Source organism: Tetrao urogallus (assembly GCF_951394365.1).
Source record: "Tetrao urogallus genome assembly, chromosome: 2".
Classification (NCBI taxonomy): domain Eukaryota; kingdom Metazoa; phylum Chordata; class Aves; order Galliformes; family Phasianidae; genus Tetrao; species Tetrao urogallus.
Window position 1 is genome coordinate 54,390,530 of NC_136814.1, and position 15,019 is coordinate 54,405,548.

The following is a 15,019-nucleotide window of genomic DNA, read 5'->3' on the forward strand; positions in this document are numbered from 1 at the left end:
CAGTCTACAGTATTTAAAAAAAAAAAAAAGTGCTTTGATTAAAATGAAAGTGTTATTTGTCTTAAATACATATGCTCTCCTTCTAGCTTTGTTAGTAGTTAACTAGCTGACCTGTCCATGTTAAATAGTAGAAGGCAAAAAAAACAGTGTTCTAACTTTGAAGACAGTGGATTTCAGATTGCACTACTGTGCCAGCATCTGTGTAGGAAGGGAAATAAGATTAATATTTGCCCTTCAGTGGTAGGTACTAAAGGATAATTTCTGCCTTACATTTAAAGAAGTTTAGGCAGACTATACCCTTTTTGCAAAACTTGCTTTTGTATATACAGTACATCTTTTAATAACCATTTGAAATGTGAACTGATTATTTTTCTAAGTAAATCTTGCATGTAACTTAGGTATACTGAATTAGAAGCAAAAAAAAGGAGCAGAACAATAAACTGATATACTGACAGTGTCAGAGCCTATCTTAATGGGACTACTACATCTATCTGAAACTAATGAGTAGGACCAAACTTTACTATCATAACCTCAGAACAGATACAGTCTGCGTGGTCTAGCTCAAGTTGAAGCTGGATTGTTGTGATGACCTGTTATGGTTTGTTTGTTTGTTTTTGTTTGTTTTTGAAAAGTAGTTCTTGCCTAAGTTTTCGGCTTCATTGAATATGTAGGGTAATCTATTATGGATTGCTTTGATAATGGCATGTGATTGTTACGTAGCCTTACCTTTAGACATGTCTGTAGGTTAGATTATGAAAATCCTTTTTTTTATTCCACTTAACTTGAGTGCATTTTTTAATAAACATAATTTCTTAATTACAGCAGTGACAGTGACAGCTGTAAGTTTGAGTGCTTCATTTCAGATAATCCAAGATGCAAGTTGCACTCCTTCAAAGATCTGTAAGAAGTAGAAACTAAATTGGGCTCAGACTTTTTCTTGACTATAAAATTAAGCATTTACCATACTATCTAGTCCTTCAATATATTGAATAGTGGATTTTCACAGTTGTGTTGGAATTAATAAGGACAATGTAGTTTGAAGTTCTCAGATCTGCTGAAATAGTTGTGTGACTGGTAAACTGGAAGTATTTAGTGCATTCTGTATTTCTCTTGCTGAAAGCTAAAGACTGTCATTGACAGATTCTGGGTAGGAGAAGAAAGGTTCAAGCTTCCTTCCTGTATCAGATGTTCAATTACACTTTGAATTAAGTAATTCATTTTAACTTATTGCTCTCTGGCAATAAAAGAGCTCATGAATCTCCTTTATCTCTTCATGGTACACAGTTCAGAGGAAATCATTTCAAATTCAATCAAATTCATTTTTATAGGAAAATTAAACTGTAGCAGCTATGTTGCTGGTCTAGACATTATGCAGTTGTTCATTTTCTCAGTTCAGAAGTATTTACTTTCCAGAAACAATCAGTAGCATAACAGTGAAACCTTTCCTGCGTTAGCTTTGCTGTGTTGGCACTTAGTGAGTATGCAGAAGAATTCTCGCTCTGTAGCTTTCATTTGCCTCCAAAAGCATCAGTTTGTAAGCCCCACATCACTCCTCATTTATTAAAGCTATCCTTTCATGAAATCCTTTGGTAAGTAGATGAAGCAGGTCACATCTGTGCTCTTTAGAATTGCATAGAAATAAATGATTCAAGTTAGCAAGTACCACTTTCCTGCTGAAACCTGGGAAACCAAAGCAGTTATTGATGATGATGCAGTTAAGCTAAAACCACCTCCATTGTGCAGTTATATTTAAGAAACCTGCCTTTTTCCAGCTCTGTGGACATATTCCCTCCTTTGGTAAGGAGATGACAGAGCAGTGGGTGGATGTATTTTCTGAAGGCAAATGCTGTTGTACAGTTTTTTAAATACAGCAGAAATAGGACTTATAAGTTGGTATTTTGTCTCAAGATCAGTCCATATTACGAGTTACGAATAATAGCCACAAGAGTAACTGCATGAGAAGGCTATATAGCAGTTGCATTCCACCCAAGTGTTGCAGGATAGGTTTACACTTAGGAGCTGTTACAGAGACATACCTGTAAACATGAATAAAGATGATGCCCCTGTGATTAGCAATTTATCTCAACTTTTTGACAACTTTGAAGCTAGTGTTATTGACAACAGTGCAAGCTGCTCTTTGACAGTCAGAATTCTGAACAAATATAGCAATAACTACACAGCTGGAGAAAAATTTCCATGGTTATTCTGCTGTTGCTCAAGTTCTGGTTTGAAGTAACGAGACAGTGCTGCTCAAATCTTGGTCAGATTAACAAAAAAAAGCTTTGCATATTGTACTAACTTTTAGCAGTCTAGTTTTGTCTGTTGATGTGATAATATCACATGTCCTTTCTTGAAACTTACCTTGTTGTAGTTCTTTGAACAAATCAAAAGATCAACTGCATGCAGACCTAAAATGTAGTTTATTTCTCTGACTCATTATTTCAGCTGCCCAGTGAGAAAACTACAGGCTTTTTCAACAGTTATAATTAATGGACAAATGTAGTTAATTGGACACTTCTTCAGGGTGGCATAGGTATTACTGTGCTGGAGACTCTTCTCAACTGGAGTGCATTAGTTTCTCCCAGTAGGATGCAGCTGTTATGTATGGATGTGGCATACTCTCTGTACTAGTGCTTACCAGCTGAACAGCTGTCGCCCAGTCAAGTCCTGCTGCTGCGAGGAGTTTCTTTTGTTCATGAGTACAGTGTACTGTTATTGCACACACTCCACGTTCCTTCACTCATAAAATCCCCTACATTACTTTGCTGTACTGGGTTACTTACTGCGTTTTCTGACTGTTTAGTTGAAAGGACCTCTCGTGGAAGCTTAAAAGTTTGAGGACTATTGCTTGATTACCTAAGGAGCTGAATGCTTAATGTTCCAGAGTGAGGACAGTGTTTTTTGTGCTTTTCACTTCCTTTGGGTCCTGTGAGAGAGACTACATTGTTTTACATTGGCCAAAGACAAAGCAACTTTACCTCAACTATCCTGAAATTAATATTTAATGTAAGGTGACTTTCTGTTGATATCATTATAGGAAGGCATTAATAGAGACTTTTTAAAGTTGTTATTCCCTGTTTCACTTGAGCACACAAGAAGACAAGCATTCACGTTGTTCTCTTATATGTTGGATGCTGCTTGCCTGCCTTCAGGAGTAGGGATTAGAGATGCAAAGCAAGCTGGAGGCTTTGCGCACAGGTGCGATGTCCACGGAGGATGTTAAGATCTTCCTTCAGGCCCCGTCCTCCCAAAGCTAAGGCAGACGCGACTCGCTGCCCACCAGCCGTACACCCCGGACAGGCTTCTGCCGGCGGAGGCGGTTCCTCCTTGGCCGCCGCGGTGGCCGTTCGAGGCGCAAACGATGGCAGCGGCGGCAGGCTCCAACCGCCGTGCCGGCGGCATTCAAACTGCCCCCTCCCGACGCGCCCCGCGGGAGCGGCCCGCCCCCGGCCCTCCATCGGCTGTGCTGAGCGATGCGATCTCTCTATTGGCGAGACTTCCTTTCCGTCCCGCCCCCGTTCGCTGATAGGCGCCGCCAGCCGGGGCTCGAGGTACGCGGGGTGCCGGCCGGGGCCCCCTGCGCCTCGCTGTGCCGCCATGGTGCTGCTGCTGCACCTCCTGCGGCGCCTGCTGGAGTATCTGGGCTGGCCGCCCGAGCAGGTGAGAGCTGGGCGAGGAGGGGGAGCGCTGCCCCGGGTGGGGGACGGAGGGCGCGTGCCGGCGGGAGGCACCGCTGCGTGTCCCGGGGGGTCCGCTCCGTTGGTGCGGAGCTGCCTGGGAGCTTGGGCCGTTCCCTGGTTCTCCTGTCTGCATTCGGTGCTTCACCGACAGGCCGCCTTCCTGGAAACCCGCGTGCTGGGCGGAAGCCGTGCGGTCGGAGCGCGCCTCTCCTCCGTGGTCCCGTCGGGAGGGAGCGTCCAGCAGCTGTGTGCGGCGTTAAGGAGGTACCAGGCCAAGGTACGGTACGCTTCTTTACTGGGAGGTTTTCCTGAGAGCCGCGTAGATGCGTCTGGTTGCTCAAAAATGCGCTGTTTTTCATTCAGTAGCTCAGAATCCTGCTAGTGATGCGATGTACCTGCCGCGTTCCTCGATGGCCTTTGTGCTTCCCATACGTGCTGGGTCAGGCTGTCTGCGTGTGGTTTTGGAAGCAGGCTGCTAAACCCTCTAGAACCTTCAGCTTGAGGTGTGGGAAGGTTGCCTTAACCTGACTGCACTGCCCTTAATCGCATAGAATATTGCACCTTTTAATATCCTTCAATATAAAAACAATGGGCTTCAATTTTTGTCCCTCTATTATAAGGTGTTCTCGTTTTTAGGTCATATCTGTTTGCCAAAGAAAGGAATATGGATCTACTCGAAGTGTTGTTCGTAGACTTGCGACAGTTCTTTCCTTAGAGCCCTACCCAAGACCTTATTTTCAAGTAAGCAATTTATGGTTATAAATAAGCTTCAACTGCTTACATCTTCTAATTCCTAAAGGCAGCGATAGCTTTCTTGATCTTTTTAGTAAGCTTAGCTGATACTTCGCATCCCCTAAGCTCACTTTCTCAGCATGCTTACTATTTAAAGCTATTTAAAACTTTTTTGCTGAGACAAAATTTTTGGTGTGCACTAAGTCCAGTTTTTCTATGCATATTTTTGTCTTAGTTTGTTCACCACCTGAGTCCATTGGATCATGATGAACAAAGCATGGTTCCAATACCTGTAGCTCCATCACTTGCTGATGTCCTATGGGTAGCGCATGAGGAAGGACAACCATTTGCTAGATTTAGGTAAGTGGAAGTAAAATATATGCATAGAAAGGAGTAATAGTGTAAATGTTTGGGTTTTTTTCTTGTCATCTTGTCTCCAAGCTTTCTCAGGGTTCCAGTTAAACCAAGCCTGCTAACTTTTTATCCAGAATTTCTTCCTGTGTAGAATATTTTTATCTGAAAGATTTCTAATGCTGAGTACTGCCTTTCCTTCTAATGGCATATCAGATAAATTAGTGGTGTTTTTAACTCACGTTTTTACTCAAGAAGTATTTTGTAGGGGCAGAAGTTTGAGAAAAACATGTTGCAACAAAGCATAAGATGTTTCTTATTGATATCTTAGTTCACAAATATTTTGATAAACATTATAAAGGAGAAAATGCAGAAAAAATATTTAAATGTGTCCTTTGAATCTAATTGCTACAGTGCTGCATGTGTGAAGTTTGTTACTTTAACGGACTGAAGAATGTAGAATTGCTTCAGTTGAGAGGGATCTATAAAAATCACTAACTCCAGCTGTAAGACTACTTCAGGACTGACTAGAGCATTATCCAAATGCCCTTTAAACACAAACAGACACAGAGCATCAATTGCCTCTCTAGGAAGCCTCTTCCAGTGCAAAACTACTCTCTTGGTAATGAGGACTTCCCTAGTGGCTAGTCTGAACCTCCAATGACACTTTTTTTAGCTGTTGCCATGTGTCCCATCACTGGTACCAGGGAGAAAGATTTGGTCATTTCTCTCAGCTTTCTCTCTTTGTAAAGTTGTCTGCAGTCTTAACAAACCCAGTGTCTTCAGCCTCTCCTCACCAGACTTATCTTCCCACCCTCTGTTCAGCTTTGTTGCCTTCCTCTGGATACTTTCAAGGGCCTTAATATACCTTTTTAAATTGTGGAGCCCAGAGCTGCACACAATGTTCCAGGTGAGGCTGCTCTACCACTGAAATATGGAGGGAGAATCACCTCTCTTGGCTGGCTGGTTGTGTTGTGTTTAATGCATCCCAAAATGTTGTTTGCCCTCTTGTCTGCTGGCTTGTGTTGAGCCTGCTGTCACCAGCATCCCAGGTCCGTTTCTGCTCTGTAGCACTCCAGCCAGCTCTCCCAGTATATATATATCTGTCTGACATTATCTCAGCTGAGGAATCTGGTATTTGTTCTTTTTAAGTTTTGTGCTACTGATGATTGCTCAGTTTATATAGATACCTCATCCATACTTCTTATCCCTTAAGAAAGTGAACAGCACCTCCTACTTCAGTATCATCAACAAGTTCACTAAAGACGCGTTAAACTCCTGTATCCAGATGACTGAAAAATACATTGAATAGAGCTGGCTCAAAATTGAACCGTGGAGAATGGCAAAAGCAACTGGCTGCCAGCTAGATGTATTCCCATTGATTGCAACCCTCTGAGGCCTATAGTTCAGGCAGTTCTTCACCCTAAGCCCATTGTGTACCTGTTCATCTCACTGTTGGATGATTTGTACAGAATACTACTGTGGAGCAATATCAACAGTCTCACTAAGATCTAGGAAAATTAAATCCACTGCCTTCTCCTCTTCTACTTTGGGAGGTGATGTTGTAGAAGGATATCAAATTAGTGAGACAGGACTTTTCCTTTGTGGACCCCTATTGGCTGGGCCAGATTATTACATTATCTTTTAAGTGTCTTTCAGTGGTGCTGGGATAATCTCCAAAATTTCTGCAAGCACTGAAGTTAAACTGACATGTCTGTAATTTCCAAGGTTGTCTTTTGTGCCCTTCTTGTGAATTGGGGTATAGTTATCTTGATGCCTGTCAGTAGAGAAGTCCCTGTATTCCCAAGGTTGCTGACAGAGGGGCCCAGCTGGTACATCTCCTAACTTCCTCAATACTTTTGGCTGAATCCCACCAAACTCAATGGGCTTAGAAGCATTTAACTGATATAACTGGTTCCTTAAAATTTCATGTCAACAAATGGAAATTTGCAGTCATGGTCTTCCAGCTCGTAGGACTGGGCAACACAAGGTCTATCATTAATATTAGCCTTTTCATAATCTCTGTCAAATATCTGGCTTCATCCAGTAGCTGTCCAATATTTTCATTAGTCCTCCTCTTGCCTTTAACATACTTGAAGAAGTCTTTTTTTGCTGAGACATCGCTGAACAGTTTTAACTCCGGATGAGCTTTGGCATTTTTTTCCTGCAAACACCAACTACAGCTCCATAATCTTTGTGTTTCTATATTTTAAAAATTTACCTTGAATATCACCTATGCAGTTCTTTAATAACATGCTGAAGGAAATTTTGTACATTGAGAAAATGTAAGTACTATAAGATGACAGATTATTCTGAAATTTGCAGACAGATGGTATACAAGTTTTCCCCCCATCCCTTCTCTATCCCTCTAGAGAAAAAAAATAGGAAGTTGGCTTATTGTTCCTTATATAGGATATGTTTAAAGCCAGAGGAGAAGTCAGAAGCAAGTCAGAAGTCAGAAGATTTAAATGTGGATACTTCTGTATCCATCTCTACATTCTAGAGTGTAATTGAGCTTTATACTGCTTTTCTGACATCTGTTTTTCTGTTATCTTTGTTTACTGCTTGCTGGTATTGAAATTTCAAGATGCTAATAAATTGAAATGACACTTTATACTACAGAAGTTGTGATTTTTTTTTTTGTTTTCATCTTTGGGTTCTTCATCTGTTACCGTTGAACTACCAAAGTTGTTTTGAAGCACTTGCAAAGTACTAAAAGAGTAAGAGTATTGTGAAAAGGAACTGTGTGTCCTGTTTTATCTTTGCTTGTGCTGCTCTTTAGCTCTTCTAACTCAGATCCAACACACTTCATTTTTCTGTTGTTTCTGTTCTTCCTCCTTCTCTCCTGGCTCTGCGGGATGTTTTTCAAGGTCAGGTGCAATGCATATCTCTTCCTTCTGACCTAGTATGAAAAACAACATTTTCACAAATAAGAAAATAATGTTGCAGGTGTGGTTTTAAGTAAAAGGATAATGGATGTAAGGAGAATGGTCTGTTTTTGTTTCAGTGAATATTGAATGAATTCTGTTAGTTTGAGTTAGTTTGAATGCTGTTAGTTTGAGTTTATGCTCATTCTGTATTTAAAGTTATTTCTGCAGGGCCTGGCTTGAAATAACTTTTAAAGTTGAAACACAAGAGCTGTAGCACAATTCTCTAATGCATTTGTGTTACATATACAGCTTATAAAAGATAAGGTTCTTATTTGGCAAGTATTAAAATTAATCATTATCCTCTATTGTACTTTCTGAAAGATTACAGGTTCTTTGCTGCTTACAGTGTTCATCTTGCAGAGTTTGATAAATGACTAAAATGTGTGAAGTAATTTTGAAGAGATTATTGCTGACTCTCCCTGCCTTCTGTATCTATTGTTTCATGCAGGGAAAAGGGAGAGGCACCACAGTCATGGATAGTAGCAGCTCAGTCCTGCACTGCAGCCTCGTTTAATTTATCCCCAAGTAAACAATCTATTTTGATTATGACTGTTCAAGGATTTGTATCTTACTTTAACTGATGGAAATTTAAAATACTGTTTAAGTTATTTCAGCTTTTTGTTTTCTTAAACAGTTCTCAAATTTTATGTCTTGCAGAATGGTAATAACTTGCTTGGACAGGTGTGTAGTCTTGAGATTTCTTTTGCTGGCTGAACCTTTTAAACTGTCTTTTATTCCTTTCTAGGACTGAATTATGGAGAAAAGAAAAAAGTACAGCTTATCGTGACTTACATCCATCTATAGATTCCATACCAAGTATTTCAAAAACCAGTACACAAAAAGACAGTCTTGTTGATCAAGCAGCACTCCAGAAAATTTCTGTGCTCGAAGAAGAGCTAACTTTTCTTCGTACTCAGATCGCCGCAATTGTTGCAGCACAGACATTGGGAAGCATACCATCACGTAAGCCTTTCTGTTTGTTTTTTTTTTTCTACCTTAGGAGTCTTCTTCATGGATTGCCACGCCTCTGAGATTGATACAGAACATCTCTAATTTCTTCACCTGAAGTTACTTGCACCAACAACATTTATGAACGTAGTATTTGTTTTGTGATGGTTGTGTTGCTGCTGTGGCTTGTCTGTTTATTACTTTTTAAAAATTTTTCTCCCCCAGCCTCTTTACCCTTTGACTTTTCGTGGCTTTCTTGCCAATTTCAAATGCAGTCGATCCTATCTGATGTCTATATTCATTTTCATGTTTGTGAAGGAATTTTGTAACAGCACTAGTAATAAACCACCAGTTACTATTTAAAAAATAATAATTTTAACTTTAGAGTTACATACAGCTTCTGACAAGTTATCAAATCATCAAATTGTTAAAAACATTCTGAGGAAGTCAGGTTCAGGATATAAGATAAACAGGTGCTCCAAGTAGGTATGTAACCACCTTTGGAGCATCAAAGATAGTTCATCTCTGGTCCGAGCTTCAGTCTTCTGATTTTTCCCTTAAATGATTTGAGATCCTGCTTTCCTTGTACACTAACTCCACTGTGGCTGTCAAAGCATTGGGACTGATGTGTTTACATTTGTGTAGTGAGTACTGTGCAAGTGAACTTAAACAGTTCTGAGGCCTCTTATCTTTCAGCTTAGCTCTGTTGACACTTCTCCTTAGTGCTCTGCATACAGTTTTGTAATCTGTTTTATGTGTTTTGTAGTTTTCTTTGCTGGTGCTTCATTTGGTTTATTGTAACCTTCGGACCATTGAGAATGAACTGTATGTAGCTGCAGGGTGCTTTCTGCTTCAGGTTCCTGATTAATCTAGTGCAAAGATCAAAGATATAAATGGAGAAAATTGGAGCAGCCCAAACCACCTCAGTACTGTTATTTCATGTATGCTTAATCTATGTGTTTAAAACCAAAATTGATCTTGTCACTTATTTTTTTCTGTGGTATGATGCATGAGTTGTGTAAGGAAGTGCTATGAGAGGGTGGGTCGTCTTATCTGGACTTAAGCACTGTCTAGGATGACTCGGGTTTAATGTTAATTGCTAAGGTACTACTGAGTGTTAAAAATAAAATCCCTCTTTTTCTTTTATGACTGCATTCAGAACCCTTTAGAACATTCAGCATTCCAGATGGATCTTACCCAGTGCCAACCATGACTTCTACGCCATTGTCTGTCTCTCACAATCACTTTGCAATTCCTTCTCCTCCCCCACTTCCTTCTGCTGCACCATCTGGTGTTGATGCTAGTAATTCAGCAATTGAACTTATAAAACAGCGTCGTGCTGCAAGAAACAGTGCTTCAACTACGGGTGATAGTGCTGATCCCCAGAGGATGAAGAACATTCCTAGCATGATGGATGTTTTGAAAGATCTAAACAAAGTTCAGTTGCGTGCTATTGAAAGGTAGGTTGAACTGAATGTGTGCCTGAATTATCCAAGGCTGTGCAGTCATCACAGCAGTTAAAACAGCAGCAGAGAACACCACGATGAAATATCAATTTAACAAGCAGCTATTACTGACAAACTGAAGTTTATAATTTAAGTTCTTGGACTAAAGTGTGAGATACTCATGGTGCAGCTTTTAGATCAATTTAAAAATGCTGAACATCACAATTTTTAAAACTACTGTCCTGAGTTAGAATAGAAATCTCAGGTTGTTTGATTTTTGGTGTGTGGGTGTCTTTTGTTTCAAGACTGAGTCTATTTGAAAATAACTTACAAAGTTGCATACAGGGTTCTGGAAAGTGCTTTGAAGAGTAAACTTTTTACACTCAGTGTGAAAGGACGTCTCTTTTGGGAAACACTGGGAACTAACTTAACCAAAATATTCTCTTTCCTTTGAACTGTTAAATGCATTCTGTGACTTATTGAAGATGCTTCATGAATTTAAATAGTGCAGTTGTGTTATAATACTTTTCATGGTCTACTATTTTGATTTTAAGCTCTGTTGACAGGTTACAAAATTTGTTTACTAAAGCTTGTAACGTGTCTTTGTGTCAGTGTTGGTCTGCTTTGTTAGATGTGATAAAGGTTGTTGGATGTCTTTTCTGAACTTCTGGAGTTTAAAAATAATGGTATGCAAGAACAATAGGATATCTAATGAATAAGAGAATATTGGCAGTAAAGTTCAAGCTCTATTGCCATACTGCCAGCAATCCCCACTGTGGGCCGGTTGCATAAAAGAGGAGGCAATTACATTCAGGGCAGCCCTTGTTTTCTTCTATATAATTTCACATAGCATGAAGGAAGAAAGTGAGAAGTGAAATGTTTATAATTACAGTTTGAATGATCATCATGTTGAGCAGGGGCATAGAGGAACTGATAGTTGTGTATCTGAAGTGCTCCTGGATTTAGACATCTACTTGAATTCTGGAGATAGAACTTAACAAGAAATTTATATCTGCGGTCCTTCCTCCTACCTTTGGGCTTACGTTGTTGTCCAGCCTGGCAGGCAGCAACCTGGCAGCAGTTTAGAGGGAAGAGAAGGCCTTTGTTCTCCAGAACTTGAGGGGTCCCTGCTTCTACCACCTGAGCACCGCCTTACACAGTGGGCAAGTGCTCCAACAGCTTGATTGTGTATGAAGGGTGAACTCTGTCCTTCCATGTTTCATGTTAAATCACATCGTCTGTAACTGTCAGAGTTTGAGCTCATTGCTGTCAGTGTGCTTTAGGAACAATTCATTTATCTGGAAATAATTGATCTCTAGAGGTCCCTTCCAACCCCTACAATTCTGTGATTCTGTGAAATAGCACTTCACTAGGCAAAAGTGTGAGTTATAGATTTGTTTCAAATATCTCAGTAGTTAGCATGGCCTCTTATGACTTAATTTATTGAACTAGTCACTAATTTCTGTATTTATGTTGACACTGGGGTGCTAGGTGCTCTTTAGATCTGGTGTCTTTTTGCCATCTTTCAATTTTGGATTTGATGAGAACAACTTGTCTAATTTTTGACTATAAACTTTTCATGTTTGGATGCTTAGGTGCTCGCTTATATGGAAAATCTCTTAGAAGCCTTTGTGCCAAATTTGATAAATTTCCTTAGATAATCATAGAATCACCAAGGCTGGAAATGACCTCTAAGATCATCCAGTCCAACCATCCACCTGTCACCAGTATTTTTCACTAAACCATGTCCCTCAATGCAACATCTAAATGTTTCTTGAGCACCTTCTGGGTCAGTGACTCCACCACCTCCCTGGTGGGAGTAGTAATGCTTGAAGTGAGTTCAAGTGTGGTTTATAAATGGGACTTTATTTTCATCTGGATGCATATTTACTTAAAGGAGGTGGTGTTTTTCTTTAAATATGATTGCTCTGAGAAATTGTGTAAGTTCTCTCTTTTTTCTGTATACTTCTTACTGAAGTTTATATCAAAATATTTCATAACTTTTTTCAACATACTAGGCATTTTCCACTAATATGCTTAAAAATAGCTCTGAAATGTAGCCTGTTATAAAAACCATACGTTTATTTTTTTCTTTTAATCCATTACCTTGCCACTTGATTTACTGCCACTTTTCTTTAAGGAGCAGCATTTTTGAGCTAACAGTCTGGCTGACAAGTTCCTAAGTGTACTGTTAGTAGTCTTATTTGGTGAATTGCTGAAAATAATGTGAGCAGCATTATTCTGTGTGACCTAGGATAGGACAGGGAGTATATGAAAGTCGTGTCTTGGGATTTTAGATAGCTAAGCACATAATTATGGGCAGGTAATAATACATTTTCTTTATAGGTCACCTGGAGGTACTCCTGTGTCTAAACCAAAAAAAAGGAGAAGCTCAGATTGGGATCCAGTTGCTCTACTAACTCATGCACTAAAACAGAAATTTGCACATAAGTATGAAGATGAGGATGATTCACTGGACAAAGAAAACAGATCTTTCGATAGCTCCCCATTTTCCAGTCCAGAAATCCCAGTGGTATGTTTTTATATACGTTTTTCATATCTTGAAAGATGTAGCATGTGGCTTACTGAGGTATGGACATTTGCTTGATGGTAATTAGTAGTTATTCGTGTGTAGAAACTGTGTATTTAGTAAGCCTATTAATTAACTAATTTTACAAGAGGTCTGCCTAAACTTGCTATGGGTTCAAAGATGAAAATGAAAGATTTGGGTTTAGCATTTCTCTTGTGGTTCTCTTGTGGTAGCATCATTTCTACAAACGCTGCGTCTTTATTCTGACTAAAGATTCTGAATGTTGTTGCAGAGCACGTGAGAAAATACAGACAGCTAGAAACTTGTTTGAACAAAACAGCCAGGCTTATATTGTAGACCACTGCATTGCATGGCTAGCATACCTGATTCTAGATGGGAAGACAGAAGTGAGCTCCAGGAAGAGCTTATTTATGGATCACCTGTTGCTCCAGATCTAGCAGCTGAATTTATAAAGCCGTGGAAGAGCGACTGGAGTGCTAGCATGTAGATAAAGAAAGACGGGCTCTTTTGGTTAGAGGCTTAACTACAAGATTAGTATGATGAATATGCTTATTCTAATTGTCCGCCCATGAGTGTTCTGAAGAATAAATGCGCTTGAAGTAATTTCACAGGTTTACTATCTTATTTTCCTAGGTTAGGAGTACAGAACATCTTTAAACTGTCTTTATTGTAAACGTCTTCTCATTTGGTTGTCTTTGGTACAATTTTACCTAATGCTGCCCCTGTTTTTCCTAGATTGGACATTGCAGCCTGAAGACAAGTGCAAATTCTAGCCTTGTAAGAACTGACAAAGTTAAACAAGTATCAGTGTGGAAAGTGAGACCTCATATTTAACTGATGGAGGGAGACTTCTGCTGAAACTTGGTACTGTGTGTAAGTGGCAGTGCTGCTTTGTGAAACTGCTGTAATGTGTTCTAGAATGTCTCTGTCTTATGCTGTTGAAGTTTGGATTGTAGGCATGTGAAATTGCCTCTTAGTTTTCCAGCAGCTGAACTTGTGAATCTGATGCTTTATGAGAAGCACACAACCGAAAAAAGTATCTTGTTATTGGGGGACGTTGTGTCTTAAATCTGGGAAATAAAGGAAATAAATGTGTGAAAGAAATGTAATTATTGGTGTGGCAGCTGTGGTGTGTGCTGTCTCTGCACCTGAGTGTAAATAATGAAACAGTGTAAACTTTTGATTGGAGTGTATTATATATAGCTGATTCTATACAGCTGATGGTAGCTAACACTGTAGTATGGTTTCCTCTGGTTTTCTTTGCAGTTTGTTAATACAACTCCATATTTCATATGCAAATAATATTTCAGTTTATTTTGCATCTGTGGAGAAACTTTTATTTGTGAAGCTTTGTCTTATTCTAAGTACACTGCAGGCTGCCTGTTAGATGCTTGTAATATGAGGGAGTTGTCTTCACAAAAAAAAAGGACTTTTTTAGAGGGATCTGCTAACGTGTAGTCTAACTTCTGTGTATAAATAAACCCTGTGTTATTTCTGTCACTGGCTTCTCTGTATGAAGTCTTTGTTCAGAGTGCATACAATAAAATTTCCTTTGTATCGTGTGTGTGTGTAGTAGTGACATTTCTGTCTTGCAGGCTGTTTTGTCTTCTTGTCTTCTATCTTAAGAGCTGACCATATTAGACAACTTTTTAGGTTGTATCATCTAAAATTACTTTAAAGAGTGCTGACACTTTTCTTGCCAGAATACTGGGAGTTCCTAGTTTACAGATTTGTTGTGATCTACTGTTTGAAATAGCTGCCTTTGCTTAATCTTTTGGTTTTATGCATCTGGATTATTAGAAGAACTTTATATCAATTGAACTGTGAACTGTATGCATTGTATGTCCTTGTGCACCTTCTATTTTCTTACCCACCTGCACAGAGTACAGTGCCATTTGGATTCCCTGTTACTGCCCAGTCTGATCTGCTGAGTAGTTAGAATTTGCTGTTCAAATTCCATACTTCGGTTTTAATTTCAGAAGTTAATATTTTGACTAAAATTAGAGCTTATGGAACTATTTGTTTCTTAAATAATGTTTTCAAGATGTTTTTTCCTGATTTTTACTAACTGTTGAACTTCATCACACTGTCTCATTTCTTTCACAGTCCGTAGCAGCCAGACATTCCCTTTCTTTTTGCTTCTAAAATATGTATTTGCTACATTCTCTACATAACTTGCTATGAAATCCACACAGAACAAGCAGCTTGGCCCTCTGCTTAGTAAACTTTACCTCTGCTATCAAAGTTCTAGTTGTCTTTTGTCTGCTGCTCTGATAAAGTAGGGAGCAGCAGTGAAAGAAATCCATGAGTGCCTGCAGAAGAGAACATGAGAACAAGTGGGTCCTGTTATGTGTAAAGCTTATGAAAGAGATCTCTTTTGCT

At 39.4% G+C, this 15,019-nt stretch overlaps 1 protein-coding gene across 1 annotated transcript; it reads left to right on the forward strand.

Moving 5' to 3' along the window:
• Nucleotides 1-3,597: 3,597 nt before the first annotated feature.
• On the forward strand, nt 3,598-13,471 carry MTFR2 (mitochondrial fission regulator 2; the record flags this gene model as incomplete). The annotated part of the gene is made up of 8 exons (XM_079550143.1): nt 3,598-3,660; nt 3,832-3,957; nt 4,317-4,421; nt 4,648-4,772; nt 8,439-8,656; nt 9,801-10,101; nt 12,433-12,619; nt 13,373-13,471. The coding sequence occupies 8 exons, from the start codon at nt 3,598-3,600 to the stop codon at nt 13,469-13,471; spliced, it is 1,224 nt and encodes a 407-aa protein (XP_079406269.1).
• Nucleotides 13,472-15,019: the final 1,548 nt, after the last annotated feature.